The sequence below is a fragment of the Camelus ferus genome, chromosome 22 (genome assembly GCF_009834535.1).
Source record: "Camelus ferus isolate YT-003-E chromosome 22, BCGSAC_Cfer_1.0, whole genome shotgun sequence".
NCBI classification, from domain to species: Eukaryota; Metazoa; Chordata; class Mammalia; order Artiodactyla; family Camelidae; genus Camelus; species Camelus ferus.
The window spans coordinates 1,560,543-1,586,578 of record NC_045717.1 but is presented as its reverse complement, the minus strand read 5'-3'; the positions used below and the strand labels follow the sequence as shown (position 1 = coordinate 1,586,578).

The 26,036-nt window shown below is 60.0% G+C and overlaps 2 protein-coding genes across 2 annotated transcripts; one reads left to right on the top strand and one right to left on the bottom strand.

The window, feature by feature from the left end:
- The first annotated feature begins 2,178 nt into the window (after positions 1 to 2,178).
- LTC4S (leukotriene C4 synthase) lies at positions 2,179 to 5,010 on the top strand. Its single transcript, XM_032464892.1, has 5 exons — positions 2,179 to 2,340; positions 4,094 to 4,193; positions 4,284 to 4,354; positions 4,446 to 4,527; positions 4,762 to 5,010. The coding sequence occupies exons 1-5, from the start codon at positions 2,250 to 2,252 to the stop codon at positions 4,901 to 4,903; spliced, it is 486 nt and encodes a 161-aa protein (XP_032320783.1). The 5' UTR covers positions 2,179 to 2,249; the 3' UTR covers positions 4,904 to 5,010.
- A 1,024-nt stretch (positions 5,011 to 6,034) lies between these two features.
- On the bottom strand, positions 6,035 to 16,201 carry MGAT4B (alpha-1,3-mannosyl-glycoprotein 4-beta-N-acetylglucosaminyltransferase B). The gene is made up of 15 exons (XM_032464885.1): positions 15,955 to 16,201; positions 10,318 to 10,503; positions 10,084 to 10,224; positions 9,873 to 10,006; positions 9,427 to 9,473; positions 8,999 to 9,112; positions 8,706 to 8,781; positions 8,468 to 8,582; positions 8,049 to 8,179; positions 7,784 to 7,891; positions 7,469 to 7,662; positions 6,985 to 7,063; positions 6,816 to 6,903; positions 6,614 to 6,726; positions 6,035 to 6,508 (listed from the first exon to the last, which is right to left on the bottom strand). Exons 1-15 carry the CDS (start codon positions 16,049 to 16,051, stop codon positions 6,485 to 6,487), a joined length of 1,647 nt encoding a protein of 548 aa, XP_032320776.1. The 5' UTR covers positions 16,052 to 16,201; the 3' UTR covers positions 6,035 to 6,484.
- Between the last annotated feature and the right edge of the window lie 9,835 nt (positions 16,202 to 26,036).

Here is a 26,036-nt window from a genome sequence, read left to right as displayed (position 1 = left end):
TTCACTGGGCTTTGGCCAGGTGATGAGAGGGTAAAAGTGGTTCCTGGAGAGTCTAGAAGGTAACAAAGCCCTCAGGTTGGAACCCAGGCTTGTGCGCAGCAGGGAAGGAGGCTGGGTAGATGGCAAGGGCCAACCTCCCAAGGGCACATGACCCTGATGTGCAGAGACTCCCCAGAGTGACCAGGCAGAGGGGCACCAGGACATCACAGTGGACCATGATGGGGGCAGCAGCGGTTGCCCCCAGGGTCCAGCTGCTCCATCCCTCCCACAGCATGGCCTGTGCTTGCCTGTGGCCTCACTGGCTCCTGCCTGTGCTGTGTACCAGTCTGGACTCTGTTACCGCTGACTAAAACCCACTTCAAACCAGTTTGAGCAAAAAGGAGAAGTGGCCATCTTACAAAATGGGAAGGCTGAACCCAAGAGGGTTGTTCCAGGCAAGCTGGCCCCAGGGCTTCAGGACATAAACCATCTCTCTTCTCAAATCCTAGCCCTGTTGGCTCCATCCTTCTCAGGGTGGCAAGTGGCCGTAAGTGGCCTCGGTAATCTCCCTCCCCATTTTGAGTTCCCTTCCCAAAATTCTAAGAAAGTTTCCAGAACTGAGACTCATCATCTTTAGTCAGCCTTGACTCAGTCACTTTTGGTCCAAGTGTCTATCCATCAGGCCTGGAAGGGGTGGGAGGCAGCTCTGTCCAAGCCACAGGACCTGAGTGTGGGTAGGGCTGGGGCCTCAGGAAGGAGGGAGGCCGGGCAGGCAGAAATGGCAGGTGCCTGTTCTGGGGTCTGAGGGCCTGGAGACGATGGGTTCAGCCGTCCTGAGTGTGCTGATCTGCCCTGCCAGGCCAGCCAGGCAGCATATGGGATGGACCATGTGCACGATGTAGCTGTGAGGCTGGCGGGCATCAGGTTTCCTGGAAGGCAGCAAGGACTTGGCTGTGCCTGGTGTAGGCCAGGTGCTTGTGTTGCCAGCAAGTAGGTTCTTGTCTTGTTGCAGAAAGAATTCAGAGAAAAGACACAGAGGTTAAGAAAATAAAGTGAGGATGAAGGGATAGTACACTGCCAAGGGGAGAGCAGGCAGGCTCAGTGCAGCTTCTCTGGCAAGTTGGTAACATAGGGTGTAAAAATGAATGGGCAGAACATTCACTGGGGTGGAAAGGGTTTGGGATCGTATTCCTTGAATTTTCATTCCGCCTCCACCTTCCAGAAGAGGGAGGGAGTTTTGTCCTTATTTAGTCTGGATAGGAAGTGTCATGGCTTCGGTGCAGGATGGGTACTTCTAATCTGCAAGGCTAATTTTATTAAAATGAGAGCAAAAAGTTACGTTCAGACACTGGAAATTCCTGCCTTTTCCCACCTTCCTTTGTTGGCCTCCAGGCCTCTTATCACCCCAAAATGTGTGACCACTTATCAGCCCAGAGGTTCCTGCTTTTCTTTGTCTGCCCAGGAACCCCTGTTGTTTGCATGATGTATGTTTTCCTGCGTTTGGCCTGTGCCCCTCCCTTTTTACTCAATTCCTGCCATTTGGCCTGCATCCCCCTTTCTCTGCTCATATCTAGCTATCTGCCTGCTCTAACACTTGGACTGCCCTGCAGTCAGAGTTGGATGTTCAAAACAGTTCTGTTTGGGGAGGAGGAAACAGATCAATGCGTGTGTACCGAGCCACAGGGAGGGTCAGGGCTGGGAACCTGTGAGGAGCCCATGGACCTGTGGCCAGGCAAGAGATGACTGAGGAGGGCAGGGCTTGGAAGGTGGCACTGGGGTGGATTTGAGAATGCATGGGACTTGGTGATAGATGGGAAGCGGTGGCAGTGCGTGGTTCAGGTTGGAGCTTCTCCCTTAGCCCAGACCCAGGACAAGGGGAGGTCTGTTGGGCCAACTGGGACCTGCTGAGAGTGCAGGGTCTAGGGGACAGTAAGATGACATGGCAGCTGGACATACCGCAGGCTGGAGCAAGCCTGGGTGGACAGCTTGGGCTCTGCCAGCACGAGGCTGGGCACAGAAGGGACAAAAGGACTGGGAGGAGGTGGCCGGGCTGTGCCCAGTCGGCTGCTCTCTCCTGCCCAGGCTCCATCTGGCCCTGGTTTCCACCGCCTAGGCCTGCCCCAGCTCCTGGCTCTCTCAGGCCATGTCCACACCCCTCCCCCACCCGCTCCACTGAAAAGAGGCGGGGAGAGCAGGCCACTCTTCCTCTTTGGGGCCAGCCTCTGAGCAGCAGACTGGGCTGATCAGAGCTCCGCAGACAGCCCTCTCACATGCCAGCCTGGCCTGACAGAGCCACCAGCACCATGAAGGATGAGGTGGCTCTTCTGGCCACTGTCACCCTCCTGGGAGTCCTGCTGCAAGGTGGGCTGGCCCCTGCTCGGGAGGTGGGTGGGCCTCAGACCCCTGCAGTCTGCCTTCTGCCCTCCAGGCCCAGATGAGGGCAGAGGCAGGGCCCCAGCCCAGATTCCTGGTGCCCAAGCTCTTCTGGTCCCCCACTAGAGGGTGGGATGCCCCAGGGCTGAGGGGCTTGCACTTTCCCGAGGTGGGGAGGGGGGAAGCCCTAGAGGGATGTCTGCAGGGCAAACTGTGAAACCCTGGACAGGAGCCAAGGTTGTGCAAGGTGCCTGACCTAGGGGATGGCAGGCCCCTGAGGGACAAGAGAGGTAGGCATGCTAGCTACCTGGCTTGGGGTTGAGGGGGTGGCCCCTGGACCAGCATTAAAAAAACCCTGGAAGAGGGCAAGGGCTTTCAGGGAGCAGGTGGGGTGCCGGCTATGTTGGGCTGAGCAGTGGCGCATGGTGCCAGGGTGCCGGGATGTTCTGGGTATTCTGACAGCGGGGACAGAAGTGGAACAGCCATGGGCATGGGACAGCCCTACTCCAGCTGACTCTCCTCTGGGTGTCCCAATAGAAGGGCTCTATCCCCTGGCCCTGCCCTCGAAAGCACCCTCTCTATGCTGGGACAGTGTGGAGCTAGACAGGGTTGGAACCTGCTTCCCGGCCCCCAGAGGTGTCTGCTGGGTGCCCTTCTCAGACTGGCCCTAGACCACACATTCCTGGGATAGATACTCTGACTTGGGACACCGCTCCCTCACACTGCATAAGCTTGGACAAGACACAGCCTGGGGAAGAGCTGAGCAGACAGACTGACCTGATGTCCAGCCACCCTGGCGCACCTGGCCCACAGCCCCTCCTCATGCAGATCCCACATCGTGCTGGCACGGCCACCCTTGGCACCCACAGTGCACTCAGGATGGTAGAGGTCTGCAGAGGGTCTGGCACCAAAAGCAGCAGGGCCACAGGACTTGCAGGAAAGTAGCTGGGGACGCCCAGAGCTGGGACTGTGTGTGTAGTGGGTATCTGGACTGAGGCCAAGAAAAGGGCTCCTGTGCATTCGGACCACCAAGGGCCAGTCTACTCTCTGTGCGCATCCATGTTGGAATGGAGAGGGGCAGAGCCTTGGTGGCCTGGGGTTGGACTAGAAGTGTCCCAGCTCCAACCACCTGGGGATAGAGGAGAGAGTGTCAGATTAAGGCAGGGTCCAGAGAGCTTGAACAGAGAAACTGAAGCAGGAACCCACACCACCCTTTGGAGGCACAGAGACACTGGCGTGGCTGACCCTGGCCTGAGGAAGGGTCGGGAGGTCCCTCTTGGTGGGCTCTGTGGGTTGGGGAGCAAGGACTGCTGGCCACAAGGTGTGTGCTCCCTGGCACCTGGAAGGATGCAGCCAGCTGTGCCCTCAGGTTAACAGTCCCCGTCCAGGGACCTGGGCCAAAGTTCACGTCTAGAGAGATAGAAGTGGACATTTGCCTGTGTTTTGCAAGTCAATGATTCAGGAGCAAAGTCCTCCAGGGGACAGCTGCCCTGAGACGTGTCAGCCCCTCTTCCTCCACACACTGGGTGGGGCAGGGACTCTCGGAGTGTCGGACACAGGGCAATCCCGGAGACGACCGGGGACCGGGGGTCCCTTCGGCCGGACTTTAAAGGGGAGTCGGGACGAGCGGCGCGTGGGGAAGAGAGAAGAGAAGACGCGCGGCCAGACCGGAGGCGGGGGCCCGGGAGAGGCTGCGGGGGTCGGGGTGCCAGGTCTCACTCCTGCACTCCCCCTCCCCCAGCCTACTTCTCCCTGCAGGTGATCTCGGCGCGTAGGGCCTTCCGCGTGTCGCCGCCGCTCACCACCGGCCCGCCGGAGTTCGAGCGAGTCTACCGAGCCCAGTGAGGCGCGGAGGGAGGGCGCGGGGCGGGGAGCGAGGCAGCCCCGGGCGGGCGCTCCGAGGCCCTCATGCCGCCCCGTCCCCGCCGCAGAGTGAACTGCAGCGAGTACTTCCCGCTGTTCCTCGCCACGCTCTGGGTCGCCGGCATCTTCTTCCACGAAGGTCCGGGTGCGGGGCAGGGGCGCGCACTACGGCTCCGGGAGCCCCCAGGTCCGCGGGCTCACCCCCTGCGCCCCGCCCGGCCCTCTCCCAGGTGCGGCGGCGCTGTGCGGCCTAGTCTACCTGTTCGCGCGCCTCCGCTACTTCCAGGGTTACGCGCGTTCCGCGCAGCAAAGGTGAGAACCGGGGCGGGGCTCCCGGGAGGTCAAGCGGGACGGGGAAAGGGGGCTTGCGGGCGGGGCCTCGGCGGCCGAGGCCGCGAGCGAGTGGCGGGCGGGACCAAGCGACAGTTGGGCGGTGGGTCCCCCTGGGAGGGCAGGGGGGCGAGTCCTGGCGGAGGCGGGCCGTGGGGTCGGGGAGGCCCCGTCCACGCCCCGCCCCGCCTGGCCCCCGCTGAGCGCCGCCCGCAGGCTGGCTCCGCTGTACGCGAGCGCGCGCGCGCTCTGGCTTCTCGTGGCGCTGGCGGCGCTGGGTCTGCTCGCCCACTTCCTCCCGGCGGCCCTGCGCGCCGCGCTCCTCGGAACGCTCCAGAAGATGCTGCAGACAGCCTGAGACTGAGGACGCCGGGTGGGCAGAGCTGGAGTAGAGCCGGAGCCTCCTGGAGGACGGGGAGGGTGCTCGTTCCCATCGCAGTCTCTCATTAAAGTGCCGTGACCGGACCCCGAGTGCACTCTCTGAGTCAGAGGGCTATAGAGCCTGGAGGGGCCTAGCTCCGGGCCACAGCCGTCGGGCGCGGCTACTTCCCCGGGAAAAGCGCTCCGTCGGGTCCTGGATCCGCCCCTCTCCCGCCCTGCTCCGAGACGGCGGATTAACACAGCCGACCCGCGGGTGCCCTTTCCTAGCAGGGCTCACCCCACGGCTCCTCCTTCCTGCGGTCAGCTCTGCCCTGGCCTGGCCCCCTCCATTAACCCTCAGCCGCCCTAGTCCTCATACCCTGGCCTTCACAGCCAACACGAGGGAGCTTTTTTTGTCAGTACTCGGTTACCGACATCTAGAACAGTGTAGGTACTCAGGGCAAGCCGTGGCCCGTGGAGCAGTGGGAACGACCATAAATGTAGTCAATGTAGTTGTGACAGGCGCTCTCAAGAAAACGCCCGGGTTCCTTGGGGGACCAGACCCGGAGAAGGCCTGCTGGCCGGGCAGAGCGTCCCGAAAGAGGTGACCTTTAGCCCAGCCTGCAGAGAAGAGCTTTCCAAGCAGGGCGACGGCGTGTGCAAAGACCCCGAGGTGGATGGGAGACATTAAAATGAGTCAGAGAGTAGGGACAGGAGCAGGGCCTTGGGGACAGTGGACGAGGGTGGGGCTGAGACCCACCAGGGAGGGGGATGAGGATGTGGGGGCTGCCTCGGGTGAGAGGCGGCTCCAGCTGGTTGAAGCGGGATGATAGGCGCCAGGGGGCTTGGTTTGGAGGCCTGGACCTAGATTCAGCACCAGCGGAATTACTTCCAGTGAGTTACCGACCCAGCGGTCGGCCGGCCATGACCCTCCCAGGAAATGGGGGCGAGGTGGTGCGGAGCTGCGCGGAGGGCAAGTCCCACTCTGTGGCATAGGGGCGCCGGGTGACATCGCTTGGCGCCTCGCCCCACACCCGCCCCACCCCGCTTCCATCTCCCCAAGTCCGCAATCCCTCTCCCCATGCCCGTCCAACGATGTCTGGAGATGTCTGGAGTTCGGAGGCACAAACTTCATTAACCCTTTATTACAAGTAACGCTCTTATAGAAGTATATGTGGACTTACGTGAAAAAATCAAATGTATCCAAGAATAAAAAACACAGCACATAAAGTAGTATATGCATTCCAGTGTTCGCGCCGGAGACAGCGGGCGCCCAGGAAAAAGCTCTTCTAAAACGGCCTGGCTCAAGCTGGCCAGGGTGTGAACCGTTCTGGGCGGCGCGGGCCGGCCTCAGGCACAGTGTGGGGGCTGCCTGCCTCTTCCCGCAGCCCGGCGGGTGGGGCAGCACCAGCTCCTGGGGCCTCCGGGCCAGCGGCCACCCCAGGCCGGCAGAGCTGGGGCTGGCCGGAACCCCTCGGGCCGGGGTGGCTATGCCTGGCTCTCTTGGGGCAGCAGCGACAATATCCCAGGTCTCATGGGCTTCAGGGCCAGCGGAAGTGCACCCTCGGAAGCCTCCAGCTTAGTCAGCCTTTTTCAGGAAGATCTAGAAGAGCAGGGCTCATAGTCAGCAGGGGCCTCAGAACGTAGCCCTGGTCTGGCTGCTGGGTCCAGCTCCCTGTTCCCTGCACCCGGCCCTGCCCTGCATCACCTCGCTTAGAATGACCCACACTGGCGAGTCTGTCTGGATGGAGAGGCGCAGTGCTTCCAGGGGGCCGAAGGCAGGGTCCACTTCGCCCTGTGCCACACCCTTGTAGAAGGAGCCTGGGGGAAGGCAGCAATGAGAGGTTGCCCAAAGACCCTTGGTCAGTCCAGCCTCTCCCCCCACCTCCACCTGACTGCCCCTTACTCACCAATCTGGAGGTAGCCGTCAGGGCTCCGTGGGTACCGGAGAGTGACTGAGCGGCCCTCCTGCAGGGCCTCCTTGTCTGACTGGGGGTTCTGAGGGCAAAACCAAGGGGCTGAAGCCAGTGGCTGTGGGAGGAGCAGGCCTCAGTGCACACCACCCCCTACCACACTCACGTCAAAGGGCAGCACCTCTACAGATGTGTTGAAGAGCTTGTCCTCTGGGTGCTCAATGTTCCCGCTGCGGAAGAAGAACCTGTGGCCAGACAGGCCTGTGAGCTGCTGCAGGGGTGTGGCACTGCCCCGAAACACTACCCAGCAGCGAAAAGGCCAGGCCTGGCCGGGGAGTGCAGTGCTGGGCCCTGGGGCTCTGGATGAGGCTGGGCATCTCCAGGGGCAGATGCTGGACTGTGCTAGGCAACCAGGGCCTTACGTGTAAGGACGATGTCACTGAGCTCCTGTGGGCACTGCCCGACTTAGTCCTTAAAGGTAGCTAATGTTCTGAGTCCCACTTTTCAGGTAAGAAAACTGAGGCATGGTGAAGTTAAATAGTTTGCTGGGGGTCACAGAGGGGCATCTGCAGGTCCACACACTTGTGGGTGAGGCCTGCAGCCCGGCAGCCACCCTGCCCCACCCCCGGGGCGGACGTGTGGGCACTGACCGCTCCAGTCGCAGGGGCTGGAAGAAGCGGAAGCGGATGAAGTCTCCTGCAGCAGGCGTGAAGGCCCAGAAGAAATCCTCGCGCAGGTAGGCCTTCTCCAGGGTGAAGTGCTGGTATGTCTTGAGGCTTGTGCTCACTTCGGCCGGCGGGTTCACGTGCTCCTTCCGCAGGGCCTGCTTCCCAAAGTCCTTGTCCTACAGCCAAGGAGGGACAGTGGTGCTAGCTGGGCCCCAAGACTTGCCCTGCCACCCCCTTGCCCAACCTCAGCCCAGGCTCTGCCCACACTCGACCAGGCTCGAGCATGGCACAGCCCACCTTCAGCTTCTGGATCTTGCCCGCCAGTGAGGAGTGAGTGCCCACGTGCTGGAAGAGGGATGGCTTGAAACGGATCCGCAAGTTGGCCTTCTGCCGGTCACAGTGCTTCTGTGGTGGGAGGGTGACACGCTAGGCTTAGCTCTGCTCCACCTCCGAGACAGAAACTCCCCCGCAGCACCGTCTCTTTGCGTGGGGTGCCGACACAGCCCACGCTGGAGGCCGCGTGCCCCACTGCCCTGCCTGACTCAGTGCTGGCCCTGCTTACCGCATCCTTCTCAGGGTTGCAGACCTTCACCCACAGAATATGGTCCAGGAGCCAGTCGATGGGCTTGTCCCGGTAGAACATGAGGATGAACTCCACAATGAGGCTCAGGTCCAGCGACTTGAACATCTTCCCTGGGGGTGGGAGTAGGGGGAAAGGGTGCTGAATTAATCCCCGTGGGGGACACTGTCTGCAGGCAGGCATAGGTACAAGAGGGCAGAACATCCTGATGCAGAGGATGGGCAGGAACAGGCCATGTGGGGCTGCAGCAGGCACTCCAGGCAAAGGCTCACAGCAGGACGCTGCGTGGCACTGGGGCTCAAAGCAGGGCAGGGGCTGAGAGATGATGACAGAGGCAGAGGTGGGCTGGATGGAGGCATCCTGGTCAGGTCAGAGGGCGGGGTGGGGGGGGGGTGACACACCAATGAAGCCCAGCTGGGAGAACTCCAGGATCATCCAGTCCTCCGAGGGCTGCTGGAGTGCGAAGTTCTTCATGGTGCTCAGGTAGTTGGGCTTGGCTACGATGTCATCCTCCAGCTGCACAGCAGTGGGCAGAAGGGGCTGGGACTCAGCATGGGCACAGGAGCAGGGCAGGGCTCACCACCCAGGCCCAGCCAGGATCCAGGGGAAAGGGGGGCAGAGCAGGGTCTCAGCGCTCACCTGCACATAGTAGATGCCTTTGGACTGTGCATACATCATGAGGAAGCAGTAATCGAGGTTCTGTTTGGTCCTCCACCTGTGGGGCAGGGGCCTCAGGAGCTCAAACCCCTCCACCTCCAGTGAGGCTACCACAGAGGCCACTGAGTGGGTAGGTGCCCCCTCATGCAGGGGTCCCCCAGTGGAAAAATGGAGGCACTGCAGGGAAGTGCCCGGGACTCAGACGCCAACAGACTAGGTTCTTAGTGCGGGTGGGCAGGTTGCTGGGGGCACAGGGAGGAGGGTAGTGATAGTACCTGACTCTCTCCTTGGGGTCCCCAAAGGACTCTCGGAGGCGGGAGAAGTCAGGGTAGAAGTGGGGAGAGGGGGAGATGACTTCCAGGAGCCCGGAATGGATCTCTGTATGGAACCTGGGGGACAGGAAGGCCCAGTGGGTGTGCAGCTGCCACGGACTGGAGCAGGGGCAGAGCTGAGCTGGCCAGACCCCGTCCCTTTCTTAAAACCCACCACGCAGACATCCCCCAATACACACTCATCCTACTGAGGCAGTGAGACTCCAGAGGGGCTGGGCAACCTCTGCATATTCACCCCCTTTTAGCCAAGAGGGGAAGTACCCTTTTCCACAGAGGGCAGGCACATCTTGCAGGGGAGGCCAGCACCCACCTGCCCAACACCCCGCAAAGGCCCCTCCCCCCACCAGCCTCGTCTGGCCCCCAGTACTCACAAGGCCTTGATATTCTCTGTCACCAGCGAGGTATACTGTGGGTCAGTCTGTGGGGAGACCAAGTGCCCTCCCTAAGCCAGGCTGACACCCCAAATGGCCTGAAAGGGATGGGTGGAAGGGCACAGGCTACCATCCTACACACGAAAAGAGTGAGCCCACCATCCTGAAGGCTAAGTAAGGCTGGGCCTGCGGGCCACAGGTGCCTTCAGAAAAAGCCCTTTTAGATACTCCAGCCAAGGGGTGGTGTGGGCAGTAACTGGCATTTCCACGAGGGGGCACTAGCATGTTTCCTTCAACTTTATCATGGTGTTTGTGGATGAAACTGACGACTGACCTTCTGATAGGTTTTCCCTCTTAAATGTTGCTCTGTTTTCATTTCTCCTTGTTATTTTGTGCCCTGTGTCCTCCTCTGAACGTCCCCCCAACCATTACCCCAGCCCACTCGCCTCGGCAATCAGCACCACGATGACCGAGTCCTCCTTCTCCTGTGGGCTCAGCTCTGAGATGAGTGAGTGCAGCGTGTCTGTCAGGTACGAGTGCACCTCGCGCCGCACGCTGGGGATGCCCATCACCACCGACACTGTGGGGGTGCGGAGGGTTGGTCCCGGGCACTCTGCCGGCCGCCCCGCCCCCTGCCCCATCCAGGCTTGTCCCTACCTCCTGTGCGGCCCTGGCCCACACGCACCGCCGGCTGCAGGCTGCTTTCCTTGGCCAGCAGGTGCGGCAGGTGATGGAAGACAGTGGGCAGGTGCAGCACGTGCTTGTGGGAGACGTTCCACGGCTTTAGGCGTGGATCCTCTGGGTGGGTCGGGAAGGGACAGGTCAGACAAGGCTGGCTGCCCGCCATCCGCCCCATGTGCCCTGCTGCTTCTCGCGCTGGCCGAGGCTCACCGGTTAGGCGGGCCCAGGTGTGATTGCTGTCTCCGTCTCGCAGCGCCTGCCGCTCCGACACAGCCCTCTTGATCTCGTCCAGCACCAGGTTGAGCTCCTTGGAGCGCTTGAGGCTCTCCTGCTCAGCCGCATGCAAGCGGTCACGCAACGCCAGGAACTCCCGCTGGTACACGTCCACCACATCGCCTGTGGGTGTGCGCACCGTCACCAGTATACCCACACACAGAGAGCCCATCTATGTGTTCTCACGCCTGCCACATGCAAGCCACATGGGGTTACATAAGGGTCACTCTGAAGTCACACTGACACACTTGGGGAAGAAAAGCCTCCACTAAGGGAATTTGCCCTCTCCAGTGCTCTCCATCTGCCCCTCTATTTTCTCCACTGAGGAGGCATCTGAAGTGGGAGGGCTGCAGGATCACTTCCAGCCCCAGGTGGGACAAATCCTCTCTATCCAGTGGCTCCAAAGCCCCTCTTGCTTCTCCTTGCAGCATCTGCTCCTTCCAGGAGGTAGGACACCCAAGGTCCCATCCAGGGCACAAGGACCCAACCCTCCCTCAAGGAACTCAGCCCCCCAGCCTCCCCCTGTCCCGCCCCTCAGCCTCTGCACTTCGCTCCCTGCCCCTCTTCACTGAGAGCACAGGCAGCCCCATCCCCAAGGCCCCCGGGGCACAGAAAACCTCCCTCGATTCCCCCACCCATCCTCCAAGTACGACTGAGCCCCAGGGGCCCCCTTGTCACTGTCTTCACATCACGCTTGTCATTCTACACCAGGCACCAGCTCACGATTCATAGTCTCAGCCAGCCCCAGGGGGTGACTGCTGCAGTTACAGTCCCCCGTGCTTAGCTGAACAAATGAAGTTGAGAAACTAGTCCAGGGTCCCTCAATAAGTCAGCGGCAGAGAGGGGACACGAGCTCTCAGTGCCCCAAGGCCTGGTTCTCTGGAGATCTGTTTCAGGCCTGCACCATGCCATCCCAGGGGGACCTGTGTCAGAACCTCCAGCTGGGTCCCAGCTGCAGGCATTAGGGGTGCACATGGGCCAGAAGCAGCAGCACAGAGGAGGGGCTCCCTGACAGTGAAGAGGGATCCCCAGGGTGCCAAGTACCTGGCTCCACTGGTCTGGCAGGGCCCAGCGAGCAAAAATAAGTCAAAGACATCACTGCCTGCAGCTGAGGCAGCCAGGCCCTGCCAGGCTGTGCACTCAAGGCCATTTCCAATTCGGCTTTGCCCTCTTCATTTCCCATCACACACATCTCCTTTTCCTTGTCTGATCCATGCTTTCACACATGCTGTCTCTTCTGGGCCTAATGAAAACTCTTGTAGCCTTCAAGGCCTAGCAGCAAAGTTCCCAAGTCTAAGAAGCTCTCCAGATCTCCCCTCTCACCCCCAGACAGCTCTTATGTTCCTTATCCCTTGTGGGGTCACAGTCCCTAGAATGCCCTGGGATGGTGTCACCTCCCCACAGCTGGGTACACCAAAGGTCATGACCAAGGCAAAGCTCACCTCAAGACATCCCCCTTCTGCAGGAGGACTTAGTCTGAGAGCTAAGTCCCAGGGGAAGAGGGAGCCATAGCCCATAGGCAGGAGGGAGGGGTTTGGGGGGGAGCCAGGAGCCAAGTGGATCCTCCACGAGGCACTCCAGACTCTGTAGCTTGCTCCCATCTCCTTCCCCACACCCTGCCTGCCTGGGGCCAAAGGTCAAGGCCACTCCAAGCTTCTGTGCTCAGGGACATCCCCACTGGGGAGGGAGTCAGGAGTCGGGTTACAGGATCTTAGAGCTTCCAGCTGGGTTCTGAGGCCAGGTTACCCTGGAAACCTGACCCCTTCAACAGGCAGTCAGCCACCCCCAACACTCACCTGCCCAGCCGCTGACAGGGAGTGGGGACTGGAGGTGCTCAGGCCCAGCAGGAGGGAGTTCAGAGCTGCCTAAAAGGGCAGGTAGCTTCCCTTCTGCGTAGCTGAGTCCCCACCCACCCACCTTTTGTCCCTGATGCCCACCCCAATGCCACCCCAGTGCTGGGGAGCCACTGAGTCCCATAGGGGCAGCCCCTGTGCCACTGGCAACACCCAAGGCGCCCCCTGCAGTGGGGCCCTGTAAAGCTGCAGGAAGGGTAAGGACGCCTGTCCCCCTCTAACTGCTGCCCGTGCTCCCGCTCTGGGGCCTTCTCTGATCTTTACGCAGGTGAGCTCCGTCCAGCCTTAGCCTGCCCCAGGTGGACAGGCCAGGGAGGCAGTGGGGGGTTCTGCTGACCTGAACCACCCTGACCACCGAGGCTTGGGCACAGCCTGCTCCCTACCCAGGGGTCTTCCCTGCCCAAGTCCTGAGCTTCTGTTTACCAGGAAGTGATGGGCCCTGGGTGTTCCTGGGCCTGGCACCTGCTCAGACTGACTCGTCTGTCATTTCACTGAACGCTGCAGGCCCTGGCCCTCCACAGCCTGCCCCTCTTCCTGCCCTGCCTGCTGCCTGCAAGGTCCCCGGCTTGACCCTCATCCCTGGTGTCTCTGGTCGTGGCTCCACTCTGTCCTTGCTTGTCAAAGGCAGAAACCCAAGCTCTCTGATTGCCTCTGCATGGGTTGAGCCTTATGCCAGAGCTCTGCCAGGCCATCCTGGCTTCCCACAACCTTTGTGGGTGGAGTGGCTGGACTGAAGTGGTGAGTGGGCTGGGGAGGCAGCTCAAGTGCTGGCAGGAGCAAAGGCCTGGGGAGTCCCTGGCCTCTGAGGAGTAGGGCAGAAGTTCCTGGGTGCTAAGGCTGAGGGACTTTGGCTTCTCCTTCCATCCATACCTCCCTATCCCAGGAAGGTGGGGCAGAGGGCCTGGCCCCGATGCAGCCGGCTCGATAGAATGCAGTCCTTCTGGGATCTTTAAGTAGGCCAAGGTCTGTCCAACCTTAGCCTGCCCCAGGTGGACAGGCCATGTGGGCAGCTGGGGGGGGGCCTGCTGTCCTGAATCGCCCTGACCACCGAGGCCTGGGCACAGCCTGCTCCCTACCCTGGCCTCCCTTCCCAGGAGCCTTCCTCTGCCCAAGTCCTGTGGGCAGCTGTGACCATACTATTGGGGATGTCCCCACCCCTCCCTCCACCAGAAGGCAGAGTAATCAGGACATCTGAGGCCCGTGGACCACAGTATTCCCTTTGGTGTCCTCTTGATTAAAGAAACAGATTCAAGAGCCAAGCTGGGGCACAGGCCTTGTGCCCTGTACTTAGGGAAGAGGAAGCAGGCTCAGAGGGGCACAGGCAGGTGCCAGGCCCAGCGAAGGTCTGCTGTTAACCTGCTGGTGGGGCAGGGGCATGGAGAGGGGGCAGGTGTTCACCTCCTCTCCAGGACTAGCACCTACCCTCCCAGTGGTCAAGAGGGCATCCATCATTGCTGAGATCCAGGCTGCTTGGGGGTGAACCTGGCCCAGGACCAGGAGAGGGGGTACCCTAGACACTGGGGAGGGTTGTGCAGCTGAGGCCAGCCCTCTGGAGGGTCTGATATCTTCCCTGGGGGCCTTCAGCAGGTACTTGGCCGCGGGCTGCAGTCTGAGTGCCAGTGAAGCTGTTGCACAAACTTGGTCAAGGCTGGATGTGAAACTGGGCCCGAAACCTGAATCCAGGGAATGTCTTGCCAGGCCCACATGTCCTTCCTGGACGTTGGCTTCCAGGATGCCACCTGCTCCTGCATTTGCTTCCTGCTCCTGCCCATCTCCTCCCTTCCCTTCAGATCTGGGTCCCTCTGGCCTTCCTCTAAGCATCAGTGACTGGGCCAGCCCTATCTTGAGTCTCCGACTCAAGGTAATTGGAAGCCAGGGTCCAGCCTGGCCTTAAAATCTAGTCTGGCTTTTCTATGGGCTTAATACAGTTGTCTCCCTGTAAGAATGAGAAAGGTTTCTCGTGGGCCTGCAAAGACCTGACCCTACTGGGCCTCCAGAAACAGTAACAGCTCTCTACAGGGAAGGCCCAGGTGACCTGGCTGTCACGTTCACAGGCTTCTGAGCCCCACACTTCTTTGGCTGGGAGTGCCCTCCTTCCTGCTCTCCAGACCCTTGGAGTCCCAGCCTCCTGGATGCTCCCCTGAAGGAGAGTGGGCCCTCAGTGGAGCCATGGGTACCCCGTCATTCTGATGCTCCTGGACACCGGCTGCCTGTGGCCAGGCTTGCAGAGGAGGTGTCCTGGTGGAGGCCTGGTGTTGCAGTTCCTGACATCTGGCTGAGGGCATGTGGCTGCTGCAGGAGGCCTGGCCCAGGACAGTGTGCAAGGGCTCATCATACACAACTGAACAAATGTGGCCCAGCTGGTCGGACATGGCCCCACCTTGGCCTCCCTGCCAGTCTGCTTACGTGGCCATTCTCTCAAGGAGCCAAAATGCCATTCCGCAGATGACACAACCTACCTATAGACCTGCAAAGAACTCTGCCCCAGCCATGCCCTTCGCTGGGTGACACATCCTGCCTACAGACCTACAGGGAGAACTTTGCCCCAGCCATGTCCTCCCTGTTCCAAGTCCTGAGGGTCTCCCTTTCAGGCCCTCTGGAGCCCTGGGGGCCCCATCCAGACAGGAAGACTGCAGCAGCCTGGGCTGCACTGAGCTGTGCAGGTAGAGCAAGGAGAGGACCCCCGGGACGCGGACGGTCAGAAGGTCTCCAGGCCCTCCTGCAGCCTCATGCAGTGTGGTGTTGGGGAGCAGGGAAGCAGGAGGTGGGGGGAAGGCAGAGGGTCAGCTGGCCCTCAGCCAGGTGCTGCTTAGGCCTCCTGCAGGAAGGCCAGAAGGCAGGAAGGAAGCAGCTTTTCCTGGTTCCTCCTGTGCTGCAGGCTGGGTGGACAAGAGTCTGCAAGGGCCTTCAGCTCTCAGCCAAGGCCCCACTAGGCCCCAGCCATCCCAACCAACACCGAGCAACTCCAGCCAGTGCTGGGGCCCGCCCCTCACCCCTGTATGCTGGCCAGACTCGGAGCACTCCCACCACCATGGCAGTGGACTGGTCAACCTAAGCAAACTTCAGGTGATAGCGCACAAAGTAACTCAGCCAGTAGCCAGGGGTGGGCTGGCTGCTCGGGAGGCCCTCCACGCCCCCCACCCCCACCCCAGGCCAGTAGACACAGGAAGGCTTCCGCAGCACTCACAACCCTGTGGAGTCCTAGGGCCAGATGTCATGCAGGAGCAACGCGGAGGCCCCAGGGAGTCGCACCCACAGGGGGCCGGGGTGGAGAGGTGGTGTGAAGTGAGGGCACTGCCCGGATGTCTGGCTGCCTCCTCACACCTGTCTCAGGAACAGCGTACCCAGGTGCCTGGAGCCGGTACCTTGGGGACCCTCTGGAGCCGCCACCTCTGTGACCTTGTGTTTCCGTCCCTCTCTGAGAACTCTGAGGTCCCCAGCTCGCCGGAGGGGGCGGCCCGCCCTAGCAGGGGCAGGACTGTACTCACGGCGGCCGGTCCGAGCGCGGCACGGGACACCGGCCACCCAGCCCCCAGCCCAGGCCGGAGGATTCCGGCGTTCCGGCAGCAAACAAGTGGGGGCGAGGGTGGGAGGGGCGTCCTCCCGCGCCGCCCGGGCGGGGAAGGGGCGTCCGCGCGGGCTTCCGGCCCCCTCCCGCGGCCGTCGCCCGGACCCCGCGCGGGCCGCCGGCGCCCAGGTGCGGGCCGGGGGAGGGGCTCACCTTTCTGGCCGCTGAGCGCCGCGTACCAGGAGAGCGAGAGGAAGGCGCACAGGCAGAAGAGCAGCAGCGTCAGGAAGGTGCCATTGCGGAGCCTCATCTCCTCGGGTGCGCGGTGGGCGCCGGCGGGGCCGAGGCCGCATGGCCCGGGGGACCGGGGCCGGGGCGCGGGGACCGGGAGGCGGCAGGGGCCCCGGCCCCGGGGCGGGGAGGGGCTGGGAGCCCGGGGCCGGGCGGGAATGAGGGCGGGCCTGGCGGGCTGGGGGCCGGGGCGCGGGGAGCGGACGGCCTCGGCTCGGCGGCTGGGCCGGGCCGGGCCGGGCTGGGCTAGGCTGGGCGGCGAGAGCCGCGGCCCGGCCTGGATCCGGGGCCGCCGCGGAGTCGGCTGCGAAGGGCGGGGCGGCCGGGACTTAAAGGGGCCGCATCACCCACTGCCGCCGCCAGCACCGCGAGGGGGCGGGGTGGGGGACCAACGCCCAGAACCCGCTCGCCCTGCTCGGGACAGCGGCCCGCGCGTGGGCTCGCGCGCTCGGGCCTTCGGGTCGCCCTGGGCTCCCGCCTCTGGGAGGTCGGGGCTGGGGCCTTCGCGAGGGCGGGTCCGCTGCGGTGAAGGCGGCGTGCCGGGTCCTCCGAACCCCTCGTCAGTAGCGTTTCCATTACTCGCCCAGCCCGGATCCGGACCCCACTCGCGCGCGTTAACTCGGGGACCCTCAGGCTCCTCCCCCAGGGCTGAGGGGTCCAGGCAGTGGGAGGGGGAGAGGTGTGGCCGCTCCGGAGCTGGCGGTGCCTCCAGCTGGAGGATGCCGGAGTGGCGCTGCCTGCCGCGACGCCCACGGGCACTTCACTCCCCCTCCCTCGGGGGCTGCTGTCTCGAGTCTGCAGGATAAAGGCGCCCTGCTCCATCAAATAGGGCACTTGGCTGCTTTCAGGAGTCAAAGGGCCGAAGTGTGGGGGTGTTGGGCACGATGAGCTGCCCAGAGCGGGGCTGGCCTCCCGGTGCCACGAGCCGGTAGGCGGGAGGCAGGTGGAACCGCGAAGTGATGGGGGCCGAGCCCCTAACGGTCCAGCGTCTCCTCTCCCTTGACCACAGGGCGCTTACACCTTTATTCTGTACTAATTGCAAGCTTTCCCAGTCCTCTGTGGAACGAAGATGGGTACAAACAAGAAAGGGATTCCTCCAGCTAAGTCTCTGGGTGGGCACTGGGGGGTGCCCTGGCCACGTCCCTGCTTGGGCGCCATTCCTAAGAGTCCTGGTCCCCAGAATTGGCTGCAGGGACTCCGAAGGGACCCTGGCGAGAGACCTCTTGTGATTGGGTTCAGACTGGGAGCCGGTGGGTTTTGCCTTCCTCTTCCAGCCCAGGCCTGCAGGATGGAAGCCAGAGAGTGTGGTAGGTTCTTGGGCATTCCCCTCTGAAGAGGTATTTATGCCAGTAGCAGGTGAGGCAGGGCCAGAGACTGAGACACGGCTCTATCCTGGGCCTGATTAAATGACTGGCTTCAAGTTTTCCTGCAGAACAGATTCCCAACACTGACACAGTGGTACTGTGCTCTACTTGCTAATGAACTCTGTTAACTGAGACTGGGCTTGTCTGAGCTTTCTGGAGTAAACTTGTTTTGTGTTCCAATGTTTTCCCAGGCATCTTTTATTTGTGGCAGGGATAATGGTTTTTCATTTGGATTATGATAAAGAGGGTTTAAAATTTTCTCTAAATGTGTATTTAAGCTTAACAGTGAGTTGACTTAAGGAAAATTATTCAACCGGTAAAAATTAAGGAGATGGTCTGACAATGACTAAAACTTTGGGAAGTTCATCTGTGTCCCGTCCCCCTCCACACTCTGGCTTTCGGGAGGAAGAGCAGGGACCGGGAGACCCAGGAAGGGAACAGAATTCTGCTCTGACATCTGGTGAATGCAGGACCTCTGTTAGAAATGGGACTGTCCAGCGCTAGGGTTGTGGAAAAAGGTGGTGATTGACTTTGGGAAGAGGTCTGGAGTGATGAAGAGTGGGGGAGGGGCTAGGGTAAGCAAGCTGGTAGGGGCCACACACCAAAACTGATGGCTGGGGTTGGGCAGCCGTAGGGATGCAGGCAGCCAAGACTGACAGTAGTCTTTCTAGATGCCCCCAGCCAGGCTACCTACCTCTACCTCCTCCCCGGTGCCCCTTCAGAATTCCAGGAGGGGGTCCTCTTAGCCACACATCCGCTCAGGGACACACACCCACCACCTGGCTGAGAATGGGTCAGCACCATGCCTGACTGTCCTGCCAGGATTGTACATTGGGGAAGAGAAGGGACATCCCAAAGGAAAGTTGATGCTATCACCGAAAGGGGACTGGAGGTGGGGCAGTCATGGAAAGAGAGCAGAAGTCTAAGGGAATGATGTCACCCCGGGCCTGCAGAAGTGATATCACAGCGAGGAAAGGCCCACTGTTTCTTGATTCATTAGTTCCTTCATGCATGCATGCATTCATTCTGCCCACTGCTGGGGGCGGGGGCGCCTAGGTCCTGCTGTTCCAGCACTGGCAAGCCTGTAGCCTGACCCTCACTGTAGCCTCTGGACTCTCAACTCTTCCCTTTGAAATGGGCAGTTGCCTGGCTCCGGGCCAGTTTTCCACTGCTCTCTGTGCCCCTGTAGTTATAAATCCCTCAGGACCTGCCTGCAACCCAAACTCCCTCAAGGCACTTCCCGGTGGGTGAGCTCTGCCTGTCTCCCTGCCAGGGGTTCGGCTTCCTGTACCAGGGGACAGTGACTCTGGCCCCCACTAGGAAGGAGGGTGGAGCCCAACGGGCACAGGAAAGTCCTGCTTTCTTTCCAGACCCCAGGCTGCGAGCCCTTCCTCCTCGGTCCTTGCTTCCCACCTAGTGAAAACGTGCTTTCCTATTGGGATTGCATGCCAGCCCTCAGCTTTTTTTTTGCCTTCCTGGAGATTCTCTGGGACAGCCTTCAGCTGTGGCAGGTCCTTCCATCCTTCTTCTTGGAGCTTCTTAACCTGTGGTCCAGGGATCCAGAATTGAGGAGGTCCAAGAGCTGAGACAGAAAAAAAAAAAAAAGCATTCATTTTCACTAACCTCTAACTGAAACTTGGAATTTCCTTCAATTATGAATGGGGGCAGCAAAGTCCAGCAGAATTAGCAGAGCTTAGGACTGTCACACAGAAATCGCAGGGGCTTTCATACTCACTGCAGGTGTTGCAGACCCTTCAACACAGCAGTGAGGCACTCACTGCTGCTTCGTGATTCTGGTACTGAGTAGTCCTTCCTCTCTATCCTACAATTTAATGAGTTAATAAAGAATCACAGGTATTCCTATATCACAAATTTGTATGTTTTTATATTTTGATATTTGCATTTCAATATTAGTAGTCTTTTTGTAATGCGATATCCTTTATTTTCTGCATTGCAAAACATGGTTCCAAGCAGGGGTCCTTCATTTTCTCCAGATGCTTAAGAGTGTCTCTGGTACAGTGAGAGCTTGGTAGTCGTGCCCTAAAGACTCACCTCACCCCTCCACTGGTCCTTTCCTTAGACACCTCTTTTCCTTATTCATTCATAACAAATGTCCTGAGTGTCCACCCTGTGCCCTTGAGTTGCTGGTGACATAGATACACTGTGTACTGACATCGACCTGGTCCCTGTCCTCCCAGAGTCCCGTCTGCAGCCACCGTGCCCAGCACTGGGAAGGAAAGGTCCCTGGGGCTCAGAAAGCTTCTAATGTGGGGAATTACCACGATGAGAAGAGAGGGCCTCCTTGGGAAAGTGAGGTTAGCTGCATGACCCAGGGAGAGGAGGAGTTGCCTCAGTAAAGGATTGATCAGAACATGCGGTCAGTGCCAGCCTGGGCAGAGCTCAGTGAGAGAGGAGGCCTGGGTCAACGGCGGCAGGCCAGAGCACCAGGACATCTTGTCAGAGATTTGGGTTTTTACCCCTGGGGCAATGGGATAGGTCCAAAGCAGGGAGAGATGTGGGAGCTGTGATGGGATTGACACAGTCCTATTTGCATTTTGAAGTGATCACTTTGGCAGGGATGGAGAAGGAACTAGAGAGAGGGAGAGAGGAAGCAGGAAGACCAGCCAGGGGCTGTTGTAGGGGAAGGAGTCCAGAATATGCCACTGTAACATAAAGATTATTCTGAGCTGAAGGCGTTTGAGAATAAGCTGTTTTTCCCCCTTATCTGCCTAAAAGCAGAGCCTCTCTAAAGAATTCCAGATTGTCCTAAATCCCCTCCCTGGGAGCAACTAAGGAAAGATTGACTCTTTTCACATGATAACCCAAACAGACGTTGTCACAAAACTCCTTATCATTCTCCTAAGGACCCATTTATCTTTCCTAAAAGTCATATTTTTTCCATGTAAACATGTTTCTCCTTCTTTTCCTTCTCTGCTGCCCCCATTAAATTGGTAAATTTAGCCCCAAATTCTAACTGCCTAGTATGTAAATAAAAATATTTTCTTGCTAATCTATCTTGTTTGTTTAATTCACAGATCTTAAGCACTGAGTCTAAGAAGGTAGAGGAAAAGGTTTTCTGCCCTGATATAGGCAGCTAGGAGAGAGACACAGTCTGGAATGGGGGACAGGGGTTAGAGGTGAAAAGTAAATGGGTTCAGGACAGTCTTTGGGAGACTATACATCACTGAGGTCAAGAGTGTGAACAGACACGCTCTTGAGGCAAGCTGTTGGGCGTGGAGAGCCAGCCTGCCTGGCTTCATAATCCTGGCTCCAGTAGGGTGTGGCACAAGCTGTGTGACCTTGGGCGAGTTACTTTATCCCTTCTGTGCCCATTTCCTCAGGGTGTCAAATGGGGATAATAATCCGGATAGGCTTGATTATGCTGCTGTAATAATCCCAAAGTTCTATGATTTAATAAAGGTGTATTTCTCAAAGCCTGGGGGGGTTCAGCTCGTGGTAGTTCCTGTCCAGGTTTTCCAGGAATAACCACCTGAACACTGCAGGCTTCCCTGGCAAAGGGGAAGAGAGCTTTAGAAGCTCTGGCATTGGCAGATAAATAAATGCCCTGGCCTCTGAGTGATACACGGCTCTTCTGTCTCAGGTCCTTGGCCAGAGCTGATCACATGGTCTCACCTCAATATAAAATATTCAGAATGCTTCCCGGCATAAGAGAAGCACTGTGAGAGTGTCATTACTTTTATTATTGGGAAGCTCAATCAACAGGAACTGCTGGGGATTTGAGGGCTCAGCCTGGCCACAACTGACCCCCACATTTCTGGCTTACACTGCGGTGACCCTCACTGCCATTGGGAACCCTGTGGCAGGCATGGGGTGGGGAGGCGGTGAGTCAGTACTCCAGGATATGACCCTGATCCAGAGGGCTACTAGTGCTCTGTTTGGCCAAGCTTGAGGTCACGTGCACACCCCACCCTCCCCACCAGGGTAGAAGGGAAATGAATCCCTAGAGGAAAGTGCCTGCCAAAGAGGGATGTAAATTGAGCAGGGTGAGGGTGGGATAGGCTGCGACCTGGGACCCTTTACTGAAGTGCTTGCACCTGGCAAAGTCTCCTGGAGCAACTGCATACAAAGACACTATAAGAAACTAAAAATAACTGCACGTGTGTACAGTTAGGGCAAACTATGAACAGTAAGGTACAGCAGGGCCAAAACCCAGCTGCCACTTCTGAGGTGCCGGGTGCAAAAAGCAGAGTCTCACACACGACCCCTGCACACAGCACCACCAAGGGCTCCAACCACTCCCGCCCACCCCTGATCTGGCCCTACCCTCACCGCATTTAAGGGACCGACAGCCCCTGCTCCGACCCCCAGTGAGGGAGCAAGGAAGCCTGTTACTTGTTTTCACTCCCCTTTTGCTGCTGTCCAATACAGCTTTGCCTGGAATTTCTCAACTGGCCTTTTATCAATAGAAACTCGTTAAAGAGTCCAAGAACTCAGGTCGATAAAAAGGGGACTGGGGAATGCATATAAAATCTGGGGTGCGGGGGGCTTTAGCCCTCTTCTGTCTCCAGAACTCTTGTCTAAGGGAACACCAGCTCCTCTGGGATCGCAGTCTGAGAGCGGAAGTGTGGGTCCCTACAGCGCAGGGGCGGGGGCTGTGCCCTTCTCAGCAGCTGTGACCCAGGCCCTGCTGCCTTCTCCCCACCAGACATGTTTTTAGTCAGGTCATAATGTCTACGTAGCATCCTGCCAAATCCAGCATGGCCTGCGGGAAGCTCAGGCTCTGTGGGCCCTCCGGTCCTCTCCTCAACTCAGGGCCTGCCAGACTAACTCCCGGCTCAGCCGCCAGGGCCCCGGCAGGCCCTCCCGGTATCCTGGTCACTTGCGCAAAGCCCGCATCCGGCACCGCAGTCCCGCAGAGCCCGCCTTCCTGTGCTGAGCCGCGGTCAGGGACCCGAGGGGGGCGCCCGGGACGCGGCTTTACAGCGAGGAGCGCTTATCCAAGGAAGATCGCGCGCAGAAACCTGCTCCAGAGCGTCAGGGTCACACGATGAGGGGCACATTCTACGTCCAACACTCGCACGGCCCCCACGCACCCCGCAAACGCTACCTGAGCTCCCCCAGGTGCCAGGCGCGGGAGCCCAGGCGGAGCCAAGGGAGTGACCTGAGCCCGCGCCGGCAGCAGAGGGCGCGCGGGGCCCGGCCCGGCCCGGCCCGGCCCGGAGGCGGAGACGCAGCAGAGCAGCGCGTGCTCAGGGCGTGCGGGGCCGGCCGTGAGTGCCCCGCACCAAGGGGGGCGGCCCGGGCGCGCAGCAGGACTTCGGAACACGAGGAAGACGCCAGATAACTTTTCTAGAAGGTTTTAGACGGGAGGTGGGGGGAAGCGGGGGGTAGGGGGAGGAGAGGGCCGGGATCCTAAGCCTGACCCGCAGAGGCCGTCCGTTCCACGTGACCCAAACTCCCGACTCGCTCCAGAAAGCGCGCCCCGCCCCGGCACCCTCTCACTTATCGGCCTGGGACTGGCGCTCCCCGGAGACTGCCGCCCCGAGCCGAGCCGGGAGCCCCTGGACCTTCCCCCCCCCCGCCCCCGCCCTGGGCTGCTGTGCACCGGTCCCGCAGGCCCAGGCGCCTCCGCGGGTCTCTGGCCTGGGGATGCCTGGACCCGTCAGGGGTCTCCGCGCGGTTTCCTCACAGCCCCCCTCCCCCACACCTCATGGCTCCTCCTTTGCTCTTTCCAGAACCTTCCGTAGTTAAACTGGGTCTCTGCTTTGGAGGCCCCAGCCGTGTCCACCCTTAGGTCGGTCTCCACCGAGGACTGGAGAGGCCGACGAGGGGCAGGACCATTGGATTCGAGTCGTGACACCTGTCTGAGCCCCTCTACATCCCCACCCCAACCCTAGGCAGGCGTAGGCTCCACTTAGGAGACCTGCGGCCGTGCCTGACCATTTCTGATCAGCGGATCTGACGCAGGAAGCGAGGTGTGCGCTCCCTGTCGCTGCGGGGAAACCGAAGTCCCTTCCGGTTTCTCAGGCAAGGACCCCGCCCGGTGCCACGCCGGGAGCCCAGGGACACACGCTGGAGGGGAAGGGGCTGGCTGGCTGATGCCGCTCCCCAGGCGGTCCGCGGCCCCCTTCTAGGGTCGTCTCTCTACCCACCCAAGACCCAGCCCGGGTTCTTCCACCCCGGGCCGCACGTTCCTTCTGGGCCAGGCATGCAGGGCTGGAGTGTCAGCCACAGAGGTCTAGGTGCCGCCCGTCGGGCTTAGTCCTTCCGCTAATCTTAGGCCTCGGGCTTTCAGATACGTATTTACAGACATGGCCCCGCATTAGGCCTCACTCCTCCTCCCTTTCCGAGAGCCGGCTCCACGGCCCTTGGGAACGGCGCGGCCACGTCCAGCTCAAGGTCCCCCGGTATGACCAGATTTTCTGCCTGCCCCCGGATCTAGTGCACGCAGCCCAGCAAGAAGGGCTGCTTCCTCCCGCCAGCAGCCGTGTAGGAGGGCCCCAGGCTCCCGAGAACCACAATCTGGCATTACCTAACTCTCCAACCATGCCTCCTCAGGGGCTTTATTTCATTTCCTGGATGACACTGACTTCAGTTCCTTTCCTTTCAGAAGCCTGCCTGCAGCCCCCAAGGCCCCCTCGGCCCCCTCTTGCCTGGGCTGTGGGCTTTTGCAGGAAGGGCTAAAGCGAGGTGATATCCAGTGCCTGGGTATTTTCCCAAGGGAGTGGTCAGGGGAGGCCCTACTGAGAAGGTGACATTTAGGGTGGGAGGCTGCCACGGGAGGTGAGGCGTTCTAGGCAGGGGAAGGAGCCGGGAAAAAGTCACCAGGTAGATTGGTTTGGCATGGTTAGGAACCCAAGCCAGGGGTGTGTACCTCCTGTGTGAGGGAAGAGAATGGCAGACAGGTCCCAGGGCAGTGTGGCCTGGAGGCACCCTACCCATGACTCTATTCCCCCATGGCGAGACGGACTCATCCCTTAGGCCCAGCGTTGGGGTGGGGGAGAGGCTTGATCCCCTCTGATCCACAGTCTGAAAAGTGGCCCAGAGCAGCTCAGCCTGAGTCCTGCAGTGGCCTTGTCTCTGTCTGGCCCACCACCTAACCTCCAAGCCTGGCTCCACACCCCAAAGAAAATAAACTAAAGGGAACTTCAGGAAACCATTGTCAAGGATTATTTTTGGAAGAGAGGAAGGGATAAATGAGGGAGTGGTTACAACACACGAGACAGCAATAAAACCAGAAGACCTTCTGGCCACCCCTGCTTGTCTCATCTCCCAGAACCTCTTGACGCAAGGTCTGCTCTGCGCTCCCAACTCTTTCATCTCAACCCTGGATGCAGTCTCCTCCGTGACACCCCGCTCCCAGCCGACACCCCCCCAAAGCAGCCAAACAACAAATAGCACACCTAAGGGCCATCACCTGGGAGGGGTGACTCAGGTTGTCCCACTCCAGTCCCATTTCAAAGATGAGGAAACCGAGAGGCTGGTCATTTCCCCAGTGGGGGCAGTGCTGGTGGATAGTGGGTCTCCTGACTCAGGCACCAAGCTTTCCCACTGGCGGAGTGTGCATGTTTTATCCTGGAGGGTGGGGAGGTGGGCAGTGGGCACCAGGGAGGTTGGGGAGCTCCCTGCAGCCCTAGGAAGGGAAGGAAAACAAATGTCATAAGGAGGCCTTGGATCATGGGGACAGGGTCTAGTTGCCAGCTCCCTGCTACCCTGGCCTCTACTTGCTCTTTTGGTTCCTGGGTCCTGACAAGACCTATGCTCCCCAGCCTGGCTGCCTGGCTGCTTGATAAGATGTCACTGGTGGCTGCAAGGGGGCCGGGGATCCCCTTGTTATGACGCTGGTCATGGGACGCTGACTCACTGTTGGCCACACCACCTGACTGTAAGGCAGAGAGGGCCCTGCCAGGGGGTTCCCCGGCTGCCGCCTTGTTTACCTCTAGCAGGCCTGGCTGGAGGGCAGGGCTCAGCAGTGGGGCATGCTGGGAAGGCCAGAACCCGGGCTCCCCAGGGCAGGGGGCTCCCTGTTTCCCAGAGCCCCATTTCCTGTCACGCCCTTTCTCCCTGAGCTTTTCATTCCTCTCTCTAAACCCACCACTGTTCCAAACGGAGCCAAAAGGCAAAAAAGCAAAAGTGTTCCTGGTGGCAGCCTCTGTCTCAGCTGCTTGTTTAGACACAGGCTGTGCCTGGAATCCTTGAAACTCAAGTTTCCCCAGAACCACAGGGCTTTCCTTGTGCACCCCCACGCTCTCAGATGGAGATGATGAAGCGCCACAGTCCCAGGGGGCAGAGAGCCGGGCTCTTGGCCTGGCCTGCCCTGGGCTTAGTGGCTCCCGGGCTGCTGAGTCACGCAGGGGCACCTGTGGGCTGCTGCAGCCTCTGCCCAGCACTGGCCCCTCTTTGACCCCGACCCTGTCTGTAGGGCAGAGGGCAGAGAGGGCCACTTCCCCAGGCTCATAGCAGGGAAGTGGGGAGAAGCCTGAGAGGGGCCTGCCCTCTCCACGGGGCTGCTTTGGGCAGGGGTTCAAAGCCTTGCCTGCTCTGGAGCTCTCTGGGAAGGACAAGTTACACCTGTGGACAAGTCCCTGCTGTGATTCCACAAGCAAGTCACTCTCACACCTGACTAGCCAAATCCAAATGCCCCTTGAAGTTTTACCTGCTCCCACAAACCCCACCGTG

Excerpts from the sequence above, each read along its gene's own strand:
- LTC4S (XM_032464892.1), top strand. The coding sequence starts at position 2,250 with ATGCCAGCCTGGCCTGACAGAGCCACCAGCACCATGAAGGATGAGGTG. Across the intron at positions 4,194-4,283 it reads GAGCGAGTCTACCGAGCCCA|AGTGAACTGCAGCGAGTACT; the intron begins GTGAGGCGCGGA and ends TCCCCGCCGCAG. Across the intron at positions 4,528-4,761 it reads GCGCGTTCCGCGCAGCAAAG|GCTGGCTCCGCTGTACGCGA; the intron begins GTGAGAACCGGG and ends CGCCGCCCGCAG.
- MGAT4B (XM_032464885.1), bottom strand. The coding sequence starts at position 16,051 with ATGAGGCTCCGCAATGGCACCTTCCTGACGCTGCTGCTCTTCTGCCTG. Across the intron at positions 9,113-9,426 it reads ACAGAGAATATCAAGGCCTT|GTTCCATACAGAGATCCATT; the intron begins GTGAGTACTGGG and ends CCTGTCCCCCAG. Across the intron at positions 6,904-6,984 it reads TAGAGGTGCTGCCCTTTGAC|AACCCCCAGTCAGACAAGGA; the intron begins GTGAGTGTGGTA and ends TTTTGCCCTCAG.